Source organism: Adiantum capillus-veneris, chromosome 22 (assembly GCF_014529385.1).
Source record: "Adiantum capillus-veneris isolate H3 chromosome 22, ASM1452938v2, whole genome shotgun sequence".
NCBI classification, from domain to species: Eukaryota; Viridiplantae; Streptophyta; class Polypodiopsida; order Polypodiales; family Pteridaceae; genus Adiantum; species Adiantum capillus-veneris.
Genome location: NC_140952.1, coordinates 33943552 through 33968674, shown reverse-complemented (window position 1 = coordinate 33968674; position 25123 = coordinate 33943552). Strand labels below are relative to the sequence as shown.

The 25123-nt window shown below is 42.5% G+C and overlaps 2 protein-coding genes across 5 annotated transcripts in view; one reads left to right on the top strand and one right to left on the bottom strand.

The window, feature by feature from the left end:
- LOC147429139 (uncharacterized) overlaps nucleotides 1-25123 on the bottom strand; it is a 271770-nt gene that overhangs the window by 44622 nt on the left and 202025 nt on the right. The window contains exon 8 of one of the 4 annotated variants that reach the window (XM_086495404.1): nucleotides 9373-9624. The exons of 2 other annotated variants lie outside the window; for them this stretch is intronic. In XM_086495404.1, the coding sequence (XP_086351530.1) occupies nucleotides 9603-9624 (22 nt within the window). In that variant the 3' untranslated portion in view covers nucleotides 9373-9602. Of the gene's footprint in view, nucleotides 1-9372; nucleotides 9625-14083; nucleotides 14309-25123 lie in introns of those variants that run through there. One more of the 4 variants, XM_086495406.1, reaches the window with a different exon arrangement.
- On the top strand, nucleotides 13810-16075 carry LOC147429140 (uncharacterized). Its single transcript, XM_086495408.1, has 3 exons — nucleotides 13810-14113; nucleotides 14600-14843; nucleotides 15558-16075. Exons 1-3 carry the CDS (start codon nucleotides 13950-13952, stop codon nucleotides 15783-15785), a joined length of 636 nt encoding a protein of 211 aa, XP_086351534.1. The 5' UTR covers nucleotides 13810-13949; the 3' UTR covers nucleotides 15786-16075.

The window sequence follows — 25123 nt, the reverse complement described above, 5'->3', positions numbered from 1 at the left end:
GCATGCGTTCTTGCCAAAGGTCAAAGCCTTGACCATTGCACCGTTTGATTTCCATCAAACTTTTAGTGTCGGATGCAGAAGAGGTAGAAGCCATCTTAGCTCAATTACAAGTGTGTGTGTGAAAGAGATGCAATAGGCTGAAAATTTCAGCAAATAGGAGCAACCACGAGACTTTGCATACAATAGACCAGAATTTCTTTACATGAAACTGTCCAAATCAGAATTTTCAGCTGAATATGCGATTTAAATCACCTATACTCAGCATTTCTCTCATATCCTACAAAACATCAATACATGTGATCTCACAAATTTGATACACCTGCGTATTGTTGTTTTAACATGTAATAATCTGTAAATCACCTGTTTTGACATAAAAACAGCTTGTTTTGGACTGTTTTGGTAGTTTTGGTGACCTCCTTGATCCTGAAAGCAAGGGGCTTCGCGATGGAAGTGAAAATTGCGAGAGAGCAAATTTAACTTACTGTCGAGTAGACTGCGCAGGTCCTATTTTGAACCCTAGAGCTCTGATACCAGTTGAAAGCGCCAAGGAGAGGCTAATGGGAGATGTGCGAGGTGAAGGAGTGCAGGGTTGGGCCGGGTAGAGCCAGTCACAGATGTAGGAGAGCAGAAGCGTTAGGGCTAGAAATCAGAGAGAGAGAGAGAGAGAGAGAGAGAGAGAGAGAGAGAGAGAGAGAGAGAGAGCTCTCGCACGTTTTTGGGAAAAACTCAATGAGTGAGTTTTGTGGTTCCTTGTTGGGTTAAAGGCCTAAATAACCCCTTTTTGTACATTTTGATACTTTGAACTTGGACACATCTTTTTAAAGTCACTTATAATAAAAGTGGGAAAACCCAAAACTCACTGAGTTTTCCCCAAAAACGTGCTCCTCTCTCTCTCTCTCTCTCTCTCTCTCTCTCTCTCTCTCTCTCTCTCTCTCTCTCTCTCGCTCGCTGTGTCTCTGTGATTTTAATCCCTAGCGCTTCTACTCTCCTGCATCTATGCGTGGCTCTACCCGGCCCAATCCTGCACTCCTTCACCTCGCGCATCTCCCTGTAGCCTCTCCTTTGCACTTTCAACTTTTAAGTCGATCTAGGTCTATTGGGATATCAGTAGATCATGCTTTCCCGTTTACTGTCTCATTCCAGTTCGCACAGCTCGACTGGCACAAACACCTATGCATACCTGATACACTCTTACTTTAGAGACTGATTCTGTCTACATGGATGGTATCTACAAACGCTTATGCATAGAGGATCCGGGGAGACCTTTAGGGGAGCTCACTTATATATTGACAGAGACACTACAGGATACAACAACAAAGGCATATCCCTATACTGAGCCTGAGCAGCGTCGACATTCTGGGAGCACACTCCAAAATAGCTTGTATGATGAGGAGTGCAGAGAGACGAGAGCCTGACTTCAGAGGGAGGTACCTCTAGGTGTCATTACTCACAAGGAGTCACGGATTGCTTCTCAGATTTGGTACGATGAAAGAAGAGGGCGTTTCTAGCTCGGCTAGAGCAAGATTTATATCGGTTGTTTTTTAGCCAAGATTCAGGCAAGGCATGGTGATTCTTCCATGAGCACTCCTGTCATAAACTGCTCACATGTCAAGTCACTGCAAATCACATCTGAGGGGCCTAAACCCTAAGAAGAACAAGCAGTAGCTTATGGGGCCCCGTCCGATTGGGCCCAAGTGACATAAAGAAATTAAAAGAAAGCAGGACCCACACACGCACAAAAAATACTTGCGTAGAAACTGATGACGTGGTAGTTGTACGAACAACCCGGATTTTGCGTAAACTACCGACGTGGCAGCCTGAACGGATTTCCGCGTTTCACGGTGGCACCCTATACGGATTTCCATGATTTCCGCTGGCTGATTTTCAGCACCAGCTTTTGGGGTAGTTGCTTTTGAGTTTGAAGCTTTGAACTGTAACTGCTTTTGGGCCTAGGGCCTTTAAATATGAGGCTAGGGTTCATTCTCTGGCACTCTTCTAGGAGAAGGTACAGAGCGTGGAGTATCGTCTTGTACTGTGTTGATGTAATATAAAGAAATACCGAAAGGGGCGCCAACGTTTGGGGCCAATACTCTCTCGGGTGGAATTGTGCCATTTCGTGTTGTGTGTCGTCTCTCCCTTTCAGTTCAGTTGTTATTGAAGTGTTAAAAGTCTGTTCAGCCTGTTCTTTTCTATTGGCACGTGGTACCTGTCTTGTGACACTGGTATCAGAGCATCAAACGTCTGCTTTTTTGAAAGCATACCGGTCCTACAAAAGAGTAGACAGAGCAAACCAAAGACTACTGGAATTTTATTTGAAGTATCTTCGGGTCGCGACCCCAGACTTATTAGCCACTCCCACCCTTACTTCATCAGGCATCGGGCGCACTCCCGTCTTCACCGCTCGTCTTACAGGGCATAATCCATAAAGAACCCAAGACATGGCGTTCATAGATTCAACAGAATATTTGCAATTTCTTCTCGATGAGCCTCACGACTTTTTTTTCCGACATCCTCAACAGAATCTTTCGATGCTGCAAAGTTTCCAGCAATTTTTGAACTACATGTTACCCCCTCTGGTGCCCTTAAGATACCTCCTCCTCTGGCACCAGAAAGTACGAGAGCTTCCAACCGGTAACCTTCTCAGCCGTTTGTTCCGATCGGGGGAGTCTTCAAGAATATGGTGCATCCATCTGACCCTGATCCAATGCAACCGCCTTTGTCACCGCCATTGCCCCCACCTCCCCCACCACCACTGCGACCGCCACCAGGCTACGATGGTTGGAGTCCATATGGATACCCTTATTATCTGTATGCGGGTACGTGCCTAACCAACCCAAAGATTTGAAGGATGGCAGCACGACAATCAAATTCTTCACTTTTTCCGGGGTGAAAGATAAGAAGAAAGATTGCAGTTCCCACAACGATTCGGCAACATCTATTCTTTGGGGAACTATACAGAAGAATCCAAGATTTCTCGAGCAGCGGGATTTCTTAAAGATAATGCTATGTAATGGTGGAGTTCAATCGCGACACAACCGTATGCTCCAAGGACATTGCAAGCTTTCAAGACAGTTTTGGCACGTAGCTACATGTCTTCTATGTTTGAAGTCCGGATTTTGGTAGAGTGGGGCAACTTGAAAATGCTTGCCACTGAAACCCGACTATAACGAAAGATTTCTCGACGTGTACCTTCCGGTGTCCTTCTTTAGATCTATTCCCTTGGAGGCCCAATGCGAGCGTTGCAGCATTGGACTACCATCACCATTGTAGGAATATTGTCTCTCCAAGCAAGTCTCCACCATGCAAGAGCTTATGGACCATGCTGCAGTCGGCTACAAACTGATGAAGGGAAAGTTGGAGTTTACCATAGGAGAACCTCCGGCCACTGATCACAACTCTCGACAACAACGAACAAAATCTCGTGAGTCTCGTGATACTTAACCTCAAAGGCCTCTGACACAACATCAACGAGAAACCCTTTTACAAGAAGGCCGATGCTTCGGATGTTTTCAAACAGGACATTCATTTACTACCTGTCCTAAGCAAACCTCGACATCTTAAGAGCAACCTTTTTCTCCCACGATAGAACGATCCTTAGGGCCACATCCAGAGAGCTAGACCCGCTATTGGACTAGTCCTTGATATCTATGGCATACGCCTTGAAAGTACAAATGCATTATGTCGAGTACATGGCAAAGTCAATGGCTTTAAATCCCTTATTTTCTTTGACCCCGGAGCTACAGAAAACTTCATCCATCCAGAATTCTTGAAGCATATGCACTTTGATTATGATGCAGAGGGTGGAGAAATTGAAGCTGAGCTAGCCACGGGGCAAACTCAGAAAGTGGTACCGCTCATTGGTGCTCTTCCAGTGACTATCCAAGATGATCATGGAAAAGCAATTTTCCACATTATGAAGTTGGGCAATTGCGACGTTCTCTTGGGCATATGCCTTAGCACGACAAGAATGATGTGACTCTCCAGGGTCGGAACCAAAACATCATCGTGACACAGAAGGGCAAACCAGTCATCCTCAAAGTTCGGTTGTCTGAACAAAGCCTTGTGAACTCTCTAATTGTCTTATAGTTAGATAATTTTGAACATTGTTTGAGAAAGTATTGTTTGAAATCTGTTTGAAATGGATGCTATTTGTTTTAAACCTCTCTTGGTGCCGATTTGAATTGTTTGACTCTGGTTTAATACTGGTTTCAATGATTGGTGATTTTATTCCCGAGTGGAGTAGTGAGAAATGTTGTTTTGATATTGTTTGAACGCAGACAGAATGTCTTGGAAGCGTTTTGTTGTATGCTTGAAAACCTCATAATGACGTAGACGGGATGTCTGGAAAGCCTTTCCTTGTATGCTAGAAACCCTCCGAACGACGCAGACGGGATGTCTGGGTAGCGTTTCGTTGTATGCTTGAACCTCAAAGCGATGCAGGCTACGGTCTGGGGAGCGTTTGGTTGTACCAGTCCTATGAACTCGTGGCCCAGACCTTTTTAGGCTATTTGCGGGGGGGACTGATGAGGTAGTCGATGAGTAGCTTCATACTGCAGACCGTTTGTCTTGGGAAAGTGCTCAGCGGCGCTGTTTGTTGTGTCTGCAACATGCATATGTGAGCATTTGTGTTGCATTGTGATGTGCCAACCATTGAAAATTCCTAATTGGATGAGATTGCATGGGTATGTAATTTCAGTGCATCAAGACACCCATGGAAGATCAATGCGGTCTGGGTGTGATGGCTAGTTTTACTACCCCGGAATATCAAGAGTTCTGATCTGGATGAAAGGAGAAGCCAACTCCTTGATCAAAAGAGCCGAAAGGAAAAGTCAATTCCATTAACAAAAAACAACAAAATGACTGTCCATCGGAATGACCCTTGGAATTTTTTTTTTTGAGCTAACTTGAGTTGTTTTGCAAATATGTTGTAATCGTGGACGATTACTTTCTTTCAAGAAGGGAGGATGTCACAAATTGTTGATGTGTCAAGTCACTGAAGAACGGAGCCAACCTTCAAATCATGGCCGAGGGGCCTAAATTTTAAGAAGAACAAGCAACACTAGAAGAAGAAGTCCTACCAACTTATGGGACCCCGTCCAATTGGGCCCAAGTGACATAAAGGAATTAAAATAAAGTAGGACCCAAACACACACAAAAAGACTTGTGCAGAAACTGATGATGTGGTAGCTGTATGGACAACCCAGATTTTGCGTTGATTGGTGACGTGGTAGCTCGTACGGATTTTCGTGATTTGTGCTAGCTGATTTTCATTGCCAGCTTTTGGGCCAGTTGCTTATGAGTTTGAAGCTCTTCAATGTAACTGCTTTTGGGCCTAGGGCCTTTAAATATGAGGCTAGGGCTCATTCTCTGGCACCCTTCTAGGAGAAGGTGTAGAGCGTGAAGTACCGGCTTGTGCTGTGTTGATACAATATAAAGAAATACCGAACGGGGTGCCAAGGTTTGGGGCCAATACTCTCTCGGGTGGAATTCCACCACTCCGTGTCGTGTGTTGTCTCTCTTTGAGTTTAGTTGTTATTGAAGTGCTAAAAATCTCTTCAGTCTGTTCTTTTCTATTGGCACGTGGTACCTGTCTTGTGACAATTCCCCCCCACCGGTCATCTCTTCTACGGAGGTATGGGGTCGATATGCATCATCTCTCTACACCGTCTCGGGGTAGCCACCTCTTCCAGATCCGCCAGAGCCATGCCCACACACGTGCTTTCTTTACGGCCGAAATGGTAAAGAAAGCCATTGACAGGATGAAGACTAGGAGAGAATATGATCACGATGGGTTGGTAGCAGAGCAATTTATACATGCCAAAGATTTACTCGTAGAGCTTCTAGTAGTGATGTTCAACCGTGCCATGTGCGAGGGCCTACGTGATACTTGGAGTTTTTCCAGGATATCTTCAAGTCAGGGGACCCTCTGAAGCGTGGAAACTACCGCACTATCATGATTGGAAACACATTGGCACGGTTGTAGGCATCCATCCTTGAGCAGCAGTTGAGTAGATGGGCAGAGAGAGAGGGTGTACGGGCAGCACGACAGGCGGGTTTCAGGAGAGGTTTCTCTACTCTTGATCATATCCTGACACTCAGAGCCATTATTGAGGAGGGGAGATCACGTGGGAGACGGCTCTATTGTTGCTTTGTGGACTTTCGCAAAGACTTTGATACAATGCCCAGAGCTAGATTGATGCGTAGACTGCTGGAGATGGGGGTTCCAAAAGAGTTGATTTAGGGGATCATGGCTCTATACAAGTCAATAGTCGGGCATGTACGCACTCCAGAGGGATTTTTGATTTGGTTCACTCCACTATTGGGGTGAAGCAGGGCTGCCCGCTATCTCCTACACTATTTGACATGTATGTGGATGAGGTTGCTGACTACATTGAGAGAAATGGTTATAGAGGAGCACAGTTGGGAGGGACATCAATCCCAGTATTGTTATATGCTGATGATATTGTGTTGATTTCCGACTCCCCGGAGGGGGTGCAACATCATTTAGATGCTTTGTACACATTTGCTCACGATAGTGGATTGTCTGTTAACCTGGGAAAAGCCAAGGTTATGGTGTTTCACACCACACCATAGTGGGTCAGGAGGTCAGCACCTACTTTTACATATGGCTAGGAGACTGTTGAGTATACAGATGCTCACACCTATTTGGGGTAGCCTTCACTGGACCGGCGTTTTCATTGAGGAGAGCAACAGAGACTAGATTGACGAGAGCTTATGCAGCCTTGGAAGGTTTGGAGAAGATGTGTTTGGAGGTTCAATGTCAGGAACCTCGAACAAAGCTGTGGCTTTTTGACATCTAGTGCCTTCAACTATGCTCTATGGGGTTCAAATTGGGGGGCCCTCAGTGGACCACCTAGGCAGATCTGGTAGCACTGATGGATGGAGATGTATGGAGAGGCCTTTAGTCTCTATGATCTCTTGGATGATTTGGGCTAAGGATATCCTATCACATCATATCTCATAGGATAAATGAGTGTCCATCTTTGTGCCCAACTCCAGGATGGATATGTGATTAGACCGGCCTATCTGGACACTCATTTATCCTATGAGATATGATGTGCTAGGATATGCCAGTTATGTCATATTGATTACATCACAATTGTCATTGTTCGATATACTACGAGATACGAGGCTGCTTTACTATCTATTCAGAGAGGGCTTTGGACCGTTGGCTAGAGTCATGAGATATTAGGACCAGAGATGCCTATGGTTGTTTTTGTTAGAGCTGAGCAGACACAGGAAAGTCTCTTGAGGAGACCAGATAGTGGGAGACATTCATAGAGGGAGATCACTGACTTCTTTAGAGTAGGCACTGAGCAGCCGGATGAGTATGCTTCGTAGCAAACTTCAGAGCCCACTTCTACCAGAGGTATATTAGTGGATAGAGCCACTGAACTCGGGAGAGCTAGACGCCCACGTCTACGGGGGTGACCACGACATCGATGGAGGTTCCACCAAAGAGTCAGGACTATTCTCGCACGATATGGGAGACGCCCAGTACGATTATTTACAGAGGCGGACATTGATGAGCTCTTCAGCGATTGATGCAATAATTTCTTGAACAACGCCCGATGCTAGGCATCCTCGGGCATGGATGATGATGATTATGATTTTTAGGTTGACAATTTGAGTCTTTCCATTGCTTTTTAATACTCGTCCAAGGAAAGCTCGAGCCATGAGTATCCTCAAAAACATTGAAACCAATATCAAAACTAGAATCAAGCAATCTCAAATCGGCACCAATATAAGTTTAAAACAGATAACATCCATTTCAAACAAATTCTAAACATTATTTTCATACAATTTCTTAAGTAAAATTTCGAGCAAATGGTTCTTTCATTGCAAAAGAGTAGATCTCTCGCTCCATGCTCCCCATTGCTTTTAGTATTACCAAGCACCCACAACATAATTTTGATCTGTGTTGCAAAAACCCTAATTTGTTGTTGAAACCCCTAATTCTAAAAAAATTGTCAGAATCAAATTCACTCACATCCCTGTGTAGGACTTGTCAAGAGGATGAATTTTGACTCTTGTTGCATATCCAAATTCTCAACCGTTGAAGAGATTTTGAAAGGCCTCTACAACACAGAAAAGCATCAAAAAGCACATTTTTTTAGCTCTTTAGAGCAAAAACGAACTCCTCCTTCTTCATCTCCTCCTCCTCGTCTTTCTTCTTCATGCAGCTCCATAGCTTCCATCTGTATGTTCATGTAGGTCCAGTGTTCTCTCGAGAAAAGGGAAAACGTTTCTGTAGATTTTGGAAGCGCCATCTTGCTTTGTCTCCTCTTGTAAGTACCGGTATACTTTCAAAAAAGCACAGGACTCAAGCTCTGATACCATTGTAACGGGAGGGCCCACGTGCCAACGGAAAAGAACAAACAGAACAGACTTTAGACGCTTCAAAACAACTAAACTGAGAGAGATACACTAGTGGCACACGACACACGGAGTGGTGGTGTTCAAAGAGAGCACATGCTTCAAACTATGGCACCCCTTTCGGTATTTCTTTAGATTGCTTCAACTCGGGCAACACTCCTCTGCACCTCATACAGCAGGATGCTAAAGAGTGAGTCTCAGCACATATTCAAAGGCCTTGGCCTACCAAAAGCAGTTTACATGAAACACATCAACTTGAAAAGCATCAAGTCTCAAAAGCTAGCGCCTAAAGCCATCAACGCAATTTGCAAAAATCCGTACAACTACCTCGTCAGTAGCACAAAAAGTGGGCGTTCGTACAGCTGTTGGATCATCATCTTTCAACGCAAGTTTTTTGTTCGTGTGTGTGTGTGTGTGTGTGTGTGACTTATTTATTATTAGGCCTCATCGACAGGGTCACATAAATTGTTAGGGGTAGGATTTTTAATCCTAACAGAAGTTGTTATTTGGTCCCAAGAATCTGTAAGTTGGTGAAAACTTCATCTTCCTCTGCTTCTGTTAGGGTTTAGGCCCCTCGACCAGGCTCTACAAGGTAGGTAGGGTTAGGCTTGGGTAGCCCTAGCCCTTTGGGTCTTTAGTGGCTTGAAACGTCAGTAGTTTGTGACAGTCAAGCACTTTTATCCCTTGCTAGGAAGCCCCTCCCCCCCCCCCCCCCCCGGGGACCCCGTGGCTTGTATAAACGTGCATTCTATGACATAAATACTCATTTTATGGAGACAAAATCTCAAAATTACAAAACTTGCAAGATGATTCGACGAGACGTGCAATCTCCATGATATATACATACATAGCGCGTGCACACACGCACACCTGCGCTAACACACACACACACACACATGTGGGATACATATATTCACGACAACCATACCTCTTTTCTTATTTTAGATTATACCTTGAAACGAAAGGTTTCACAACTTCAAAACCACAAACATTTTATGTTACATTGCGCCCATGATTCTAGGGCTATCCTTATTTTTGTATCAGCTCACTCAGTAATACTACTACTTGTGTTGTATGCCCTTAAGCATCTTCTTCTTCTTCTCCATCCTTTCTGTAAATTCTTGCAACCGTATTTCCACAATTTATATTAGAGTACGTTCACATGGAGATATATCCTTCGCATAAGCTTGTAGAGCTTGCTATCATCAAAAATTAACACACGCACACCTGCGCTAACACACACACACACACATGTGGGATACATATATTCACGACAACCATACCTCTTTTCTTATTTTAGATTATACCTTGAAACGAAAGGTTTCACAACTTCAAAACCACAAACATTTTATGTTACATTGCGCCCATGATTCTAGGGCTATCCTTATTTTTGTATCAGCTCACTCAGTAATACTACTACTTGTGTTGTATGCCCTTAAGCATCTTCTTCTTCTTCTCCATCCTTTCTGTAAATTCTTGCAACCGTATTTCCACAATTTATATTAGAGTACGTTCACATGGAGATATATCCTTCGCATAAGCTTGTAGAGCTTGCTATCATCAAAATTTTGATTGAGGCTCATTTCGGCCTTTGTTTCACCATTGACAATACTATCTAGGCAATTTCGTCCTTTTGTGTAGGTTTTCAGACAGTGCAATATTTATTGCAAACCAGACACTTTGTAGTCTTCTGTGGGCTGTGATACAGAGCACAAGTTTTCCTCAACACAAGCAACCTTTGCATCAAGTGCAGTCACCTCCCTTGGCTAACAATCATGATGTTTTTCGCACGATGTCTTTTGAGTATGAATTGGATGGGGACAACTAGTCACTATGGACATACGTGATGTTCTTGTTGCAAAGTCCGTTTGGAACATTGTAATGTGTGAGCTTTGTTGTAAAGTGTGAGTCAAGGAGAGAAGAGTGGATTTTATCCCACATGCAATGGTGCAAGGCTATAGAGCTACTTAAAGCTCATTTCATGAATGAATAAACACAAGTCTATTTTACATTACATCTCCCTTGTTTATGGTGAGCTTGTGATGGCTTAGCAAATACTCAAGATCTTGTTTATGAGTTGAAGTTAATTGATCTTGGAACCTAATTCTCTTGAGTGATAATCTAGCCACACACACACTCTGTTTCTTTTTCATCCACCCTAGCTAGCACGATCCCATTCTCATCAAGTGGTATCAGAAGTTAGAACACCAGGTTATGCTAGCTAGGTTTATTGTTATGCTTTTGTGTTAGTGGTTAGCATTCTTCAGTTAGCGTTCACTAATTCCTATTTGCATTAACTTAATAACCCAAATCCCTAATCACCACTCGGGCATGAGCATGCTTCACTACCCTTTGGTGATTAAGTGAGAAGAAATTCGCATTTAGCATTTCATGTGTGCATGATTTTAGTGTGCCTAGTGTGCTCATTTTTAGCTTTCTTAATCGCCTCATAACTCTCGTTCAAGCCACTATTAGCTAGTGCAACCTATGTGTGTGCAAAGTGATTTCCAACGCCTTTCCATAGAGCCATCAATTGCTCAAATCGCATCTCATTTGGCTTCTCAATTAATCTCGCCAATATTGAGCTTTCTAGCCTTTAACCCACTGTTTTGCAAGCTTGAATTCCAGCCTTCAATCAGATTTCCGATTGTGTGTGTGTGGCTTTTGCACTTTCAATGCCCACCTAAACGCACTTAAATCTCAAGGGGACTTTTTTGGAGTTGTGCCATCAAAGCACGTGAGAAGGGACCCCCTTTCTTGACCCTGCCCGGATGGAGCTCAAAAAGGCGGTAAGGTGGATTTAATAAGTCTTTTGAGTCCATGACTGACATGCTTTCGCTGGCCATTGGGTGATCACTGAGCTGCCAAGTCTCGAGTGTCCACACCTCAACTCTGCCACAGCTCTGTCTCAACGTTCGAAACATTAATGCGAGGTCGCCATCAACGTGCAAAGGCTTGAACAGGCCTCGTTCAAAACTTCAGTGCTTTTCTCTACGCCATTGTCAAGTACAATTTTTCGGCCCTTTTCATTCGTCAAAGTTGCTTTCTTTGCCCGATAGTCAATCATGGCGTTGTTCTCCTAGGAGGACGTCATAGCCTTCCAAAGGCATGATGTAGAAGTTCTTGTGCCTTCAATACCCCTGACAATGCAATCGAAGTTTGCCAATGGCAGGTGTAATGGCGATGTCCCGTCCGGGCGCCGCTAGAAGTGCCTTTATTGGTGGTTCCATCCTGTCGTGTGTAATCTTGAGCCGCGCTACCAATTCAGGTGAAATGAAGTTGGCCTTGGCCTCCTCCATTGAAGAAAATAAGGGCTTGATCTTTCACTTTGCCCCAAGCTCGGCAAAGTTCTGTACTTTCATCTATCAGGCTTGGGTCAGTACCCATGCAATCCGATACCATTCCTACTTTCATCTTGCCTTTTCTGCCACGTTCCTCTGTTGCTCTTGAACTCTCTGACTTGTCTTCCGTCTGTCCTTGCTGTGCCTTTTTGGGGCACTTTGCGGAGATGTGCCCTTGTTTCCCGTAACCAAAACTTCCCCTCTTTGATATAGTTAGCGCTTTCTGGAAGAGTCAGTCGGGGTCATGTATCCTTCTTTTCTTGGAAACTCTTTTTCTTTCTACTTTCATTGTTGGAGGTCTGTTTGGTTCTCTGAGTCAAGATCTCATCAATGGGGTAAGTCAAATTTCACGAATGTATCGAGAAACCCCGTTTCGCATGACCCATTAATTCTTGAATAGAATTAGACTTTTGTTCACGGCAGTAATCTCGGATCTCTGTAGGCAGTCCGCAGCAAAACCGCTCAGTTCTTGTTCTATAAACATCCTCGGAGAAGGAGGTTTCTTCATTGTCGGTTTGATTGGTGGCTCGGTGACCTTCTGCCATTGAGTGTGCACTTCGGCGATGAATTGCTGAGACAAAAATTTTGCAAATTGAGGGTCTTTTGCAAATATAATCATCTGCTTCGTGCACTCATCAACCTGATGTCGACGCTGCATCTCTTGAAGTTCATACTGAGTAGGCCAAGGTGGCCCGTACTCTTCCTCTGTTAATTCGTTTAAATCTTCTGCGTGGTCTCCTCCCACATCGGCAGACGCAAAAGAAGTCTACTGATTCTTTTCAGAATCCATAAGTGCCACGAGATAAGGGATCGGATTTCCCAGTAGAGAGAAATCGGCCGTGCTCTGATACCACTGTAACAAACTTGGACACCCCAAGTCAAGATTCTACCGCGACACAGCAGAGATTCACTTCAAATTAGTTCACAGTTCACAAGAGAGACGACACGACCCGGCGTAGCTCCGTGCCAAGAGATATTGGCCACAAAGACTTGCGTCCCTTTTGATATATATTTTTCTATGAATCTTTGAGCAAAGTACAATTGAGTCTGCGGGTGCTCTCTCTCAGACTCTGCATCCAGATGCTCTAAGTAGTGAGCCCCTAAGGCCACTTATAAACATTACAAGGGATGCTAAAAGCAAAGCCCCAAAAGCTTTTAAAATAAAAAAGCAATTGTCCCAAAATCAACTGATTAAAAATCTGCCAACAAAAGCTGTCAACGCAATCTGCAGAAATCCGTACGCTCTGCCATGTCAGCAAGTCATCGCAAAAAGCAGGATTCCATATGCAAAAAACAGGATTCCATATGCTGCTGCCACGTCAGCGCGTATTGCAGAGATCCATATAGCCACGTCGGCCTATCGACGCACCAGTGTGTGACATTGTAGCCGACCTCGGCATGGTCCATAAGCTCTTGCATGGTTGAGGCTTGCTTGGATAGACAATATTCATGCAATGGTGATGATAGTCTAATGGTGTACCGCTCGCACTCGTTTTCCAACGAATGAACTCAAAGGACACCGGGAGGTAGACGTGAGCAAAGCATACCGGTCCTACCTGTTGCTTCTTCAGGTTTAGGACTCTCAGCCGGGATCTTCAAAATTGGTTTCGTTCTTTAGTGGCTTGACACGTCAACAGCTTGTGATAGAGATCGCAATGAAAAACGATAGTAGATATCGTAGATGCTTATGGAAATCCTAGAGAGAGGAGAGAGAAATGCTAGAGATTGTTGTACCTCAACCGCCGGCAACATCTACTAATGACTCAGTGATATAGTACGAGAGGGGGGACACTTTCAGATTGTGCTGTCAGCAGATTGATTCGAAATCTGGTAGGCAAGGCTATGTGTGTCCAAATCTGGTAGGTGGGCTTATTTGGACTCGTATACACCTCACCGTGTTCTCTAGTACACCTAGAACTGGAGACACGATTAGCACATGGCTCCATGCTTAATGTGATCCAAGTGGTACACACCAACACACCAAGAGGGTACAGGGGATAAAGTCCACAAAACCCAACAACCCTTCCCTTGGCGTTTGGACTATGACGAATGACATAATGAAAGAGCACACTCCAATCCAAGAGCAAAAGAACATCCCCAATCCAATAAACAAGAAACATCTTCAATCCAAGAGACATTGCACATCTCTATAATCCAAGAGATAATCTGCAAGATACCTGACCTCGAAAAAATGTATGTAAGACCAAGACCATGCTACTACAAGATACATTGAAAGAGGTAAAGGCTAAAAAGAAAGCTAAAGAATGTCATCACTTTCATAGCCGCAAGAAACGTGAAGGTTGCTGCCAACTTCTTCTCCTCCTCGGTCTTCTTTTGCTAGATGAACCGTTCTTTTGGGCTTTGAGCTGCTACTGGTACTACCTTTGTCCTTCTTGAAGGAGAAAGAGTCTCAAGGCTGGAACTTTGACTAGCATGTTGGATTACAGATCCAAAGTTCAAGAGTTGTGGATAGATTTTTTAAAGGCATCTTGGTGTTGCTCCTATAATGCTAAAAGTTATGTTCGCTTCTCCTTCTCTTCTTATTTATTAGAAATCATGGCCAAAAGTGTCTGCTGCACAATTGTCATTATCAGTATGATCATCAAGGTAGAGTGCATTCAATCATAATGGGGCTTCTTGATGGTGCAATACTGTTTTTCTCCATAGAAACATGTGAAAAGTGATAACTATTTGCAATTCTATTCTCTCTCACAAAGTGATCCTAATGTTTTGTTAGTGGAGTGCCTTGATACAGTTAAAAGATGATAACTATTTGCATTTTTTTCTGTTATGTTAGTGTTATGTTCAAGCACAGAATTCCCACGCAGAGAGATCCTAATTTTTATTCAATGTACTTCCAGGGACTGGTTAGGATACATAATACCTATTATTTTTGCGGCAGCTGGTGTGCTTATTGTCTGGCTAGGAATATCAGGCAAGGCAATGGAGCACAGAGAAGTTTTGATTCAGAGGTCTTCAGGAGGTGTCAGTTTGGATCAAGTCATAACTGCTCAGAGGGCAGTTTCGCAAATGGAGGATGCGTTGCAGAGTTTAAACATCACTTTGTTGAAGATCTTGGCTATAACCATGCCTGTGAGGCCCAAGGTAAAATTGTCCTCATCAGGAGAATTTTAGTTCAACCAAAGTTTCTATGCTGGGCAAACTTTTGGCTCTTTCCTTATAGGCTGCCTTGCACTCAATTTCCTTTGTCCTTTGTTGTTTCGTGTTTGCTGTGTCACGGACAGTCCTGATCGTTAGAAGGAGCTCTTTTTTTGTCTCATGACAAATTCTGTAAGACCCAGGAAACTATCTTTGTTCGGGTACTGTGTTTATTAATATCGCTGTTTGGCACTTTTCATTGATGTTCTCTCTTTCTCTTAGCTTTTCTCTTCAATCTTGAAGTCCATTCCATTCTGAAAAGAGCTTTTGCAAATATGGTGTGGTCTGCCTGTCAAGAACCTTCTTTGTAATAGTTTACACTTATTGTACACCATTTGCATGTTCTCCATGTTGAGGCTGTTGTTCTCTCTTTATTTGACTTTCTCGGCATGGTAACTTTATGTTTTGTATGACTCGGTTGCTCCCCCTAGTCATGGTATATGTATTATTTGAGTAGTAAAAATCAGAGTAAACTCTTGTGGCTGATAACAGTGAGACGTAGATCACAGTTTCCCTATTAGGTTAATTGGGCTTTTCCTGGATTTATCAACTGTCGTGTGTACATATTGTTATTCTGTTGCAGGTAATGTAGATACCTCTTTCACGTTATTTTGGCCATGTTCATCTAAGCAATTTCGTTGGCTTTATCATCATTTACAGGCAGCTGTTTTTGTACCTGCGGCGCTTTTAACCATTGCCCTCGTTCTAGTGACAGTCCCAGTAAAGTATGTGGCATTCGCATTACATTTGGGTCTCTTTGCTTTCACACTGAGGGACAAGACAACAGAGAACAGGTTGGTGAGACGGTTGAGAGAGCTTTGGCATAGCATTCCACCTGTACCGGTCTGCATGATCGAATCTGATGGCAATGAGGACAAAAAAAGGTAATAGCATTCAGTTTGCATCATTGCCAGCTGTCTTATCACGACGATGTGAGGGCCTTTCTACTCTCTGCTTGATCCATGGTCACATGCCACTAGTTGGACAACGTACATCTTTCTCAAAGGGAAAATTTACATGTGCTGATTGGAAGAATCTCCTTTCTAAAGGCACGTCAACATGGTATGTATTATTGTCGACGTTGAGAACAGCCACTTAGAAAATGTTGTCAATGTAGCTTCAGATGAAGAGAAGTGAATATAGAAGAGAAATTCAGTTCAATAATTGATCTGGTTCATTCTTTTTGTAACACACACACATTAGCCAGAAGCCATGCACGCATAGGCATCCTCCGTAAGCCCACAATGATGTGTCTGTTGGTATGATGAAGGAAAATGCCTTAAGGCACATTACTGTTGAGCATATTGGGAACCACAATTGTGTTGGGAGCTGCTAAGAGTTGTTTGTTTTTGGATGATCCGGTACGCCAAGCACTTATTTTGGAGCGGTGCTCTATCCTAGTTGGTGCTTCAACCCATTCATTTGGCTCCATGGGCACACAAAGTTAAAGAGCCAAAATAGTCCCTCGACTATTTTATTTAGTCTCGTTTGGGAGATTTGAAGGCCCACAAGTTTTGGGGGGGTGTCCTTTTGGAGTAAAAGCATGTGTGGTGGGAACCAGGCCTATCGAGGTATCCTTTATTCAAGGACTTACCATGCTTAGCTCGTGCATGGGGTTTGTTAGAATATGGATGTGGTCCTCTGCTCATGGGCAGTTTCTCATTCAATAGTAAATGTTACTTATCTATATGGGCATTCTTCCATGGGAAAATGTGGATGCTCTAGGTACTTTGGAAGGCTCACACCCATAGTGAAGAGGACAATTGATGCTCTCTCACTATACCTAGAGGCATCTAGAGTAGTATACAATGGCTCATGCTCTTTAGTTGATATCTCTCTTAAGCTATATATAGCCTCCAAACTCATGCACATGCATGACACTCATTAGCTATCATACATGAACGTGCGTGCACACGCACACCTGATAGTTTCTCTCTAGCCACATGAAGTGCAATTAATACATTGTGCTTATTTTCGCATGACTAATGGAAGTTTGTCCATGTGGTACTGCCATTGTTATTAGTCCTTGTTTGATTGTGTCATACTACAGATGAGTGGATAGGAGTTCGCGATTACCGCCCAATTGAAGAGGGTTGCTTAAGACTGATAGCATTGAGAGTATAATTATCACAAGGCTTGGCTTCATATTGGTGGGTTTACCTATCCACACTAGCCCCATCGGACATGGGGTATTTCACATGGGTACCTTTACATGCTTCTCTGTGCAATCTTTGTCTACAGTCGAGCACGCTACCATTGTGGGTCACCTACATATGGCATCACAGGTTATTAGACATAAATTCATGAGCTGATGTAGTCCTAGTCTGTTGGCAGGTTGATGTTTGAAACTTAGAATAGATTCTATTGACCTCTTTGCTAAGCTTTAGTAGGATTGTCTTCATCATTACCCCCTAGATCAAGAGTGATTAGGGAGCTATGGTAAGTATTGACCACCATCTTCCTCACAATGTCTATTCAAGATCTAGTAGTGCTAGTTTTCTGTGTTTGCTATTGCCTTTCTAGCTTTGGGATTTATCTGGCGGAGCTTGTGTGGACATGTCCAAAGTAGAGATGGTTGTAGCAAACAATGATACATGTGCAATTCCAATCAATGAGATGAAATTATCCAAATGGATATTATCTCCTAATTTACCGTCTTGTTCAATGTCACCTCTTGGAAAGAGGGGGAGGAGGGCGTGTCCACATACTATCATCGGGTTTGGTTTTTACTATGGATCTACAAGACTTTGCAAAAATGCAAGTGGAACACCCCCACGAAGTGGGTTACGAAGAGTGATTGTACAGATTGGTTTACGTGGACCTTCCTACGAGAAAGAAGACATACTTTCTTCGGGCCATGGCTTCAAGTGATCATGTTGATGTGAAGAGTTTGCACATCTCTCAAACTGGTTATTGAATTGGCTCATGTGACGTGCAAAGATTTGTTTGGATTTTGAAAATCCTTACACCCTCGAATGTTCAATGAGATGGGAGAATCGCATGTCCTTTCGAGAATGGTTATAGATCGAGATTTTATGGTCATCTATTGAAAGGGAGGTTAAAAACGTCTATAGCTTTATCAAGAGCCTTCATTTAAAGCCAATTCCTGGTTTGGACCTTGACTCGTTCTCTAAAGATGTTGTTGGACAAAAGAAAAAGTGGGACACCTCTATAGCTTTACAACCCAAGAGCATTCAAACCTCAACCTCAGCACCAAAATGTATACCAAAACCACTCTTAGTAAACCCCAACCAAAAAGCCTATGCTCCCTTGGGAATTTACAAGCACCCGCCCACCCAAAGGACCATAGCACATAGGAGCAAAACCCTATCAAAGCACAGATTTATAGCACACACCGACCAACGCATATGAAGACAAGGGCTTCCACTTTCACAATTGAACATCACAAACCCACAACTTCAACATCAAGCCCACAAGTCATAGATACATGTCCTCCCAATCTGTATGCACACAGTTTTTCACTAAGTTGTCATAGCCATAACCTTGCAGACAACTAGTCGTAACCTGAAGAGCACAACTCCAATTGGGGTACTTTAAAGCTTGGAAGAAAGCTTGAAAAATGAATGGCGAGAAAGCTGAAGATGACCAAAATTGAATCTACACGTTGCTACATGCAAACTTGACGCGAACAGAGAGCTGTCCCAATACGACTACACGTAGAAAAGGCAAGGTGAGGGCAAAAACTGCAAACATCAAGGAGTCGCAAAGAGATGAAACCTACAAATTTTTGAACTTTGGTTGAACTTCTTTAAGTTTGTACATGATTTTTAGTTATATACAAGTCTCACTTCAAAAAACTCACTAACGGGCACATACAACCACCCGACAGTTGACGCTATGCTGGTGACTTGCCATGCATGTATATGTGCTTGCTAAATCAACTCTCACTTCAAAACACTCACTAACGGGCACATACAACCACCCGACAGTTGACGCTATGCTGGTGACTTGCCCTGCATGTATATGTGCTTGCTAAATCAAGCTTAAAAACGCACAAAAAGGACGCTCACACACTCTTTTGACATTGGGCGTCATGTTCATATATAAATATCTAAAAAAACCGGGGTGTCGAAAATGCACCCAACATAGTTTGCCACACACCAGTCTGCTAGATCATTCATTATGATCAACATAAAAGAGAGCCTGTAAACCAGATGAGGAAGTCATCTTCATCATTTGCCACATGATCAGAAAACTCCTCAAGAGAAGGCTCATCCTCAATTACAGTCAGCAACCTTGCAATATACTTCGTCAACATGTAGCCATTTACACGCGCTTTATGTGGGGTACCATTCAAGTCAGCAAGTTGATATATGCCATTTGGAAACGTGTTAAGAACGAGAAAGGAACTTGCCACTTCTTTGAAACTTGTTTTGAAAAGTGCTATCAAGCTTACTATTGTTACGAAGCACCATGTCACCTTTCTTGATGTCTTTGTCCTTCACCTTCTCATTTGCCTTTGTTTGATTGTTCTTCAGGACCTACTCATAATGCTCAAAAGCCAGCAACTTGTCTAATTGTACACATTGCAAATATAAAAACCTCTCCTTGAGGTACTTCTTCAAGCTTTAGCATCATCTTCAAAACTGGTATCTTCACCTCAATAGGAAGGTAAGCCTATTTGCCAGAAACTAGATAGAAGAGAGTTTGATGGCAGTCTTGTAAGCCCATAGAGCACAATGTAGCTCTAAATCTCAAGTCTTCACATTATTTCTTGCCATCTTTGTAAGAATTCTTATGAGTTCTCCGTTAAACCTTTCATTCATTAAACCTCTTTGCCAGAAACTAGTACTTGGTTTGATGGCAGTCTTGTAAGCCCATAGAGCAGAAGGTAGCTCTAAATCCCAAGTCTTCACGTTATTTATTGTCATCTTTATAAGAATCCTTATGAGTTATCCATTAAACCTTTCATTCATTCCATTGCATTGCGGATAATATCCAGTCGTAAACCTACGATGCACATGAAGCTTCTCGCATAGATAATCCACCAGCTCTCTCCTAAAACCTGGACCCTTGTTAGAAAGTAACTCCAATGACATGCCCAATTTGCAACAAATATCTTCATATACAAATCAGGAAACATCTTTGCTTGTGATTTGCTTAACAGCTTTAACTTCGGCCCACTTGGATAGATAGTCAACAACAGTAAGTATGTAACATTTGCCTCTCGCTGTCATAGGCAGAGGATCTATTGCATCAATACTCCACTTCGAAAACACATCATAAGCCACAATGGTGCCTCTAATTTCTGATTTGAGAACCCTTCTTGCCATGCTTTGGTACTCTTTACAATACTTCACCAATAATGAACATCACGTTGAATGCTTGGCCACACATACCTTTTTTGCAATACATTATGCAAAGTGACCACCACAAGAATCCTCACGATTCTTTTCCAATTGTTTTTGTAAATTTCCTCGTTTCAAGGCACTTTTCTGATCACAAGATCAACCCCTTTCATATATAGGGCATCACCAAGTAGCACATACCTTTTGGCACGACAAAGGAAAGCATACTTCATTGATTTTTCCAACTTTGATGGAAGCATACTTATTCGTAGAAACGCTTCCTCCCTCTCGAAAGCTTCTCTTCCCAAATAAAGAGGAGTATCAACCCTCATCATATACAATTGGCCAATTGAAGCTTGTGCTGCACCATGTGCTTATTCATTTTGAGACCTGTTCACATGTCTTAAAACTCCAAGCTTCAAAAAGCTTAAGCGGATTCTTCACCTGAAAACACATATTTTTCAGCTTTGAATTCTTACTTTGCCACCCAAGTACTTGCTTAACCACCAAAAGAACCCTCACATGATGGATGCCAAGCTCAAGGCAAAGGTTGAGCCCTTTCTCCAAAGTAGCATACTTAGCTTCATTGTTTCTTTGTGTCGTATGCTTCAAGCTCCTTTTAGTTACCAAATCACCTTGAGGATCATAAATTACAACACCTTCTGAAGCTTCATCGTGCGCTTTCTTGTAAGAGCCATAAAAAAACAATAGATAGGCATTGTCTATGTCAGGAGCTTCCATGTGTTGCTTCTTCACCACGTCCTCTTTAAGAAGAAGAGGAATTTTCTTATAAGTAAGCAAATCAACGAATGTAGCGCTTGTACTCTCAATAAAAAAAGAGAATTGGAATTCCTGTAGCTCTACAATCCACTTCATGAGCCTCTTTGACAAAGTAGGGCTATTTACCAATTGAGGTATAAGAGTTTAGCTAGCGAGAAATGTGAATGGTTTGGGAAGAACGTAGTGCCTAAACCTTCTACATGCATAAATCACACTCGCCATAATGAGCTCCACCTCAGTATAGCCTCTTTCCACCTCTAGCATCACCCTGCTAGCACAATAGATAGGCTTCATGCAGTGGGAGTTGTTACCTCGTTGAAGAAGCATAGCTCCAATAACATCTTCACCTATTGATGGATTCACATAAAACTCCTTATCCCAATTAGGAGCTTGCATAGCAGGAAGAGAGCGAGAACCAAGAACCTTTTTGATACTTTGAAAAACCTCTTCACATTCATTTGTCCATTGTAGAGGATCCAACCTTGCTACTTGCTGTAGAGGATAAAGAAGTTGAGAAGACAAAGGAATGAACCTTGACATATACTTCACCTTTTGAATAAAAGTAGAAAGTTTCTTTGTATCCTTAGGTGATGGGAGGAGCATCAAAGCCTTAACTTTCTCAAGATTTGTTTCAATACCATTCTTTGAGATCATATGCCCCTAAAACGTCACTCTAGGTTAAGCATGATGACACTTCTTTGGGTTGAATGGACCTCCACTTCCATCATATTGCTTCAATGCCATCCCAAGCTTTGCACAATGATCCTTTCTAGAGCTATAAACACAAAAGTCATCAATAAGATCCTTTACAAACTTGCCAAAAAAGGGAGAGAACACCTTATTGACGCGCTTTTGGTACCATGCACAACCATTCATAAGACCAAAAGGAAGCACACAATAACAAAATCCTCCACATGGTGTGATAAATGTTGTCTTCTTTTAAAGCCAAGGTGAGCTGAAAATATCCAGAGAATCCATCACATACATTATACCTCTTATGTCCTGCAATAGACTCAAGTATATCGTCTATGAAAGAAAGAGGGTATGGATCTCTCTTCATGATTGCGTTTAAAAGCTTAAAATCAACACATATCCTCCACTTTCCATCCTTCTTGGGTGTGACAACAACAAGGCTCTCCCATTCTGCAGTACTCACAAGACATATGAAACCTACTTTGAGAAGCTTTCCTACCTCCTCCTTTACAGCATTGGTTGTATCTGTCCATTCTCCTTAGCTTTTGGCGTACGGGCTGAGATCTTTCCTTGATTGGAATGTGGATTTCCTCTCCTTTGAAGCCTCTAGTCCCTCCTCATAAGAAGTGATGAATAAAATGGGAAATTGTCATATATAGGTGCTCACCCTTCTCTCATGACTAGTCAAGTCGGGAGAACATGTCTTGTATCAGCTCCTATTATCCTCATTCTTCATAAGGCCAAGAAATATATGTTTCTCATCATGCTCTTCTTCAAGAAACAAGGAGGAAAAATATAGATCAATATCACTACTATCTTCCACCTCACTGGCATCGCCCCCATTGCCTTCTTCTTCACTTTACTCTTCTTCATCACTTTGCCCATCAAAATCAATATCCAAAGAATGCTTGTTAGTCATCTCAACCTCTTCTTATCACCCCTTCTATTGTAGAGAGTGATGGTAACCTATCCCCAATCCTTCATAGCTTTGGTTGCATGTAACCATGGTCTAAAGATGAGAGGGAAAGCACCAATATCCACGGGCATAACATGGTAAGTGGCAAGCATTTTAACATCAAATACATCCGCCTCCAAGTCCTTCATAACTCCCAAACACTTTACCCTTGATTGGTTGGAAAGATGAATTCTTCACCATATTGAGTCCCAACTTTGACACACAAGCTTGAGTACTAACATATATATGTGCATGTCCATCAATATAAGCCTCTTTGATGCACTTCCTCTTACGCTATGCATCCATAGTAGGGCATATATCATGTAGCTCATTTAAAGACATGACTCTCACAGACCCCCTTGCACGCTCCTTCTTCATGTGGGTTGACTACATACTTCCATTGCCTCTTTTAACTTAGGACAAATCTCCATGAGTTGCCCAAAGGTAGCATCAGTTTGTCTATTCACTAATTAGCCCTTAAAGTATAATTTGGTTGCCCTTCTCCCAAAGGAAAGTCAGATGCATTGTAATGTTGCTTGGGTTTTCTCTTCTTCTCTTTACTTGTACCTATTTCAACCTGTTTCCCTCTTTTATGGTTGGGACTTGCATCACTCATGTCATGATCCCTTGTAACCCTCTTACTTACCGGCATGACCATAGCTCCCAAATCATCCTCTTTCTTCTCCAACCGGAGTATGCTTACACCTTTGTTTTGTCCTTCTCTTCAACTGTCAAACTGCTTTGCCTTGTTTCCCCTTTAATCTCAATACCATAATTTTGAGCTCGAGAAGGAATTTGTAAAGGAAAAGGAAATATATCACCACCCATCCTCTTTGGCTTGTCACATTGAGGGATTTTATGACCCCATTCACATCAATGATAACATTGAAACATATCCCCTCTTCCAGCCATGCCTCCTTCTCTACCACCTGTAAATACCTCATTTTCTCCATAGCTTTGACCTATTCCACCTTCTATCATATGCACACTAAGATTCTTCATAAGAACTACAACCTCTTTCGTCTCCTTGCGAAAATCATTCACATCATGAGAAGCTTGTTGATCATAACCTGGCTCCTAATGAGGGCCCTTGCTTGCTCTACAACTTTCACTTCAACCTTTGACTCAACATTGAAGTTGAGCAAGACGCTTTGCTTTCCACTCTTTATTCTTTGCAATTTCAATTGTCTCTTCTAAGGTACTTGGCTGCTTAAGCTCCACCTTAAACTGTAGACTAGTCCTCAAGCATGCAAGAAACCTATTCTTCTTCAACATGGCTAGAGGAATTTTAGCCCCCAAGAATGTACACCACTTTGTCCATAATGCATTGAATCCCTTCACAGAGTCCTCTATGGTCTAGCCTTCACGCTCTAGCCTTCACCCTGTACCAAGCCTCGAATAGACTGTGGATCTTCCATATGTTGAAAGTGTGTAATTAAAGCATGTTACCATTTCATAGGTCATAACTTGAGGAGGTTGGGCTGATTATATCTCCTTTTTGTAGCCTTCCAACCATTCCCTAGCATCTCCCTTCAAACAAAAGTAAAAGATTTGCAGTACCAATGTTGGGTCTTGCTTGTCAGCAAGAAGGCAAGCAAACTCCATTCGCTATGAAACCTTTGTCATCATTTGATTTTCCACTAAAATCCGGAAAACTCAACGCCATGTGAAGCAAATCCTAGGTAGCGGGCACCAAAACACTGTTGGGCAAAAAAAAGAGTGGGACATCTCTATAGCTTTACATCCCAAGAGCATTAAAACCTCAACCTGAACACCAATATGTATATCAAAACCACTCTTAGTAAAATCCAAGCAAAAAGCCTATGCTCCCTTGGAAATTTACAAGCACCGGCCCACCCAAAGGACCATTGCACATAGGAGCAAAACCCTGTCAAAGCACGGATTTATAGCACACACCGACCAATTTATATGAAGACAAGGGCCTCCCCTTTCACAATTGAACATCACAAAGCCACAACTTCGACATCAATTCCACAATTCATAGAAATGTCCTCCCAATTTGTCTACACACAATTTTCCACTAGGCTGCCATAGCCATAACCCTACAAAGAACTAGCCGTAACTTGAAGAGAACAACTCCAATTGGGTCACTTTAAAGCTTGGAAGAAATCTTGAAAAATGAATGACGAGAAAGCTGAAGATGATCAAAATTGAATCTATATGCCTCTACAGAAAAATTGACGCGAACAGAGAGTTGTTTCGGTATGACTACATGTAGAGAAGGCAAGGCGAGGACAAAAAACTGCATCAGAAACCATCAAGGAGGCACAACGAGCTAAAACCTGCAATTTTTCGGACTTTTTTTGAACTTTTTTTATTTTTTACATGAATTTTAGTTATATACAAGTCTCACTTCAAAAAACTCATTAATTGGCACTTACGGTAACCTGACAGCTGGCGCTACACTATATATACAAGTCTCACTTCAAAAAACTCACTAAATGACACTTATGGTAACCTGACAATTG

Bases quoted from the DNA above. Each gene is read 5' to 3' on its own strand.
- LOC147429140 (XM_086495408.1), top strand. From the start codon at position 13,950: ATGCTACTACAAGATACATTGAAAGAGGTAAAGGCTAAAAAGAAAGCT. The intron at 14,114-14,599 runs GTACTACCTTTG...ATGTACTTCCAG, and splicing joins TGGGCTTTGAGCTGCTACTG to GGACTGGTTAGGATACATAA. The intron at 14,844-15,557 runs GTAAAATTGTCC...CATCATTTACAG, and splicing joins CCATGCCTGTGAGGCCCAAG to GCAGCTGTTTTTGTACCTGC.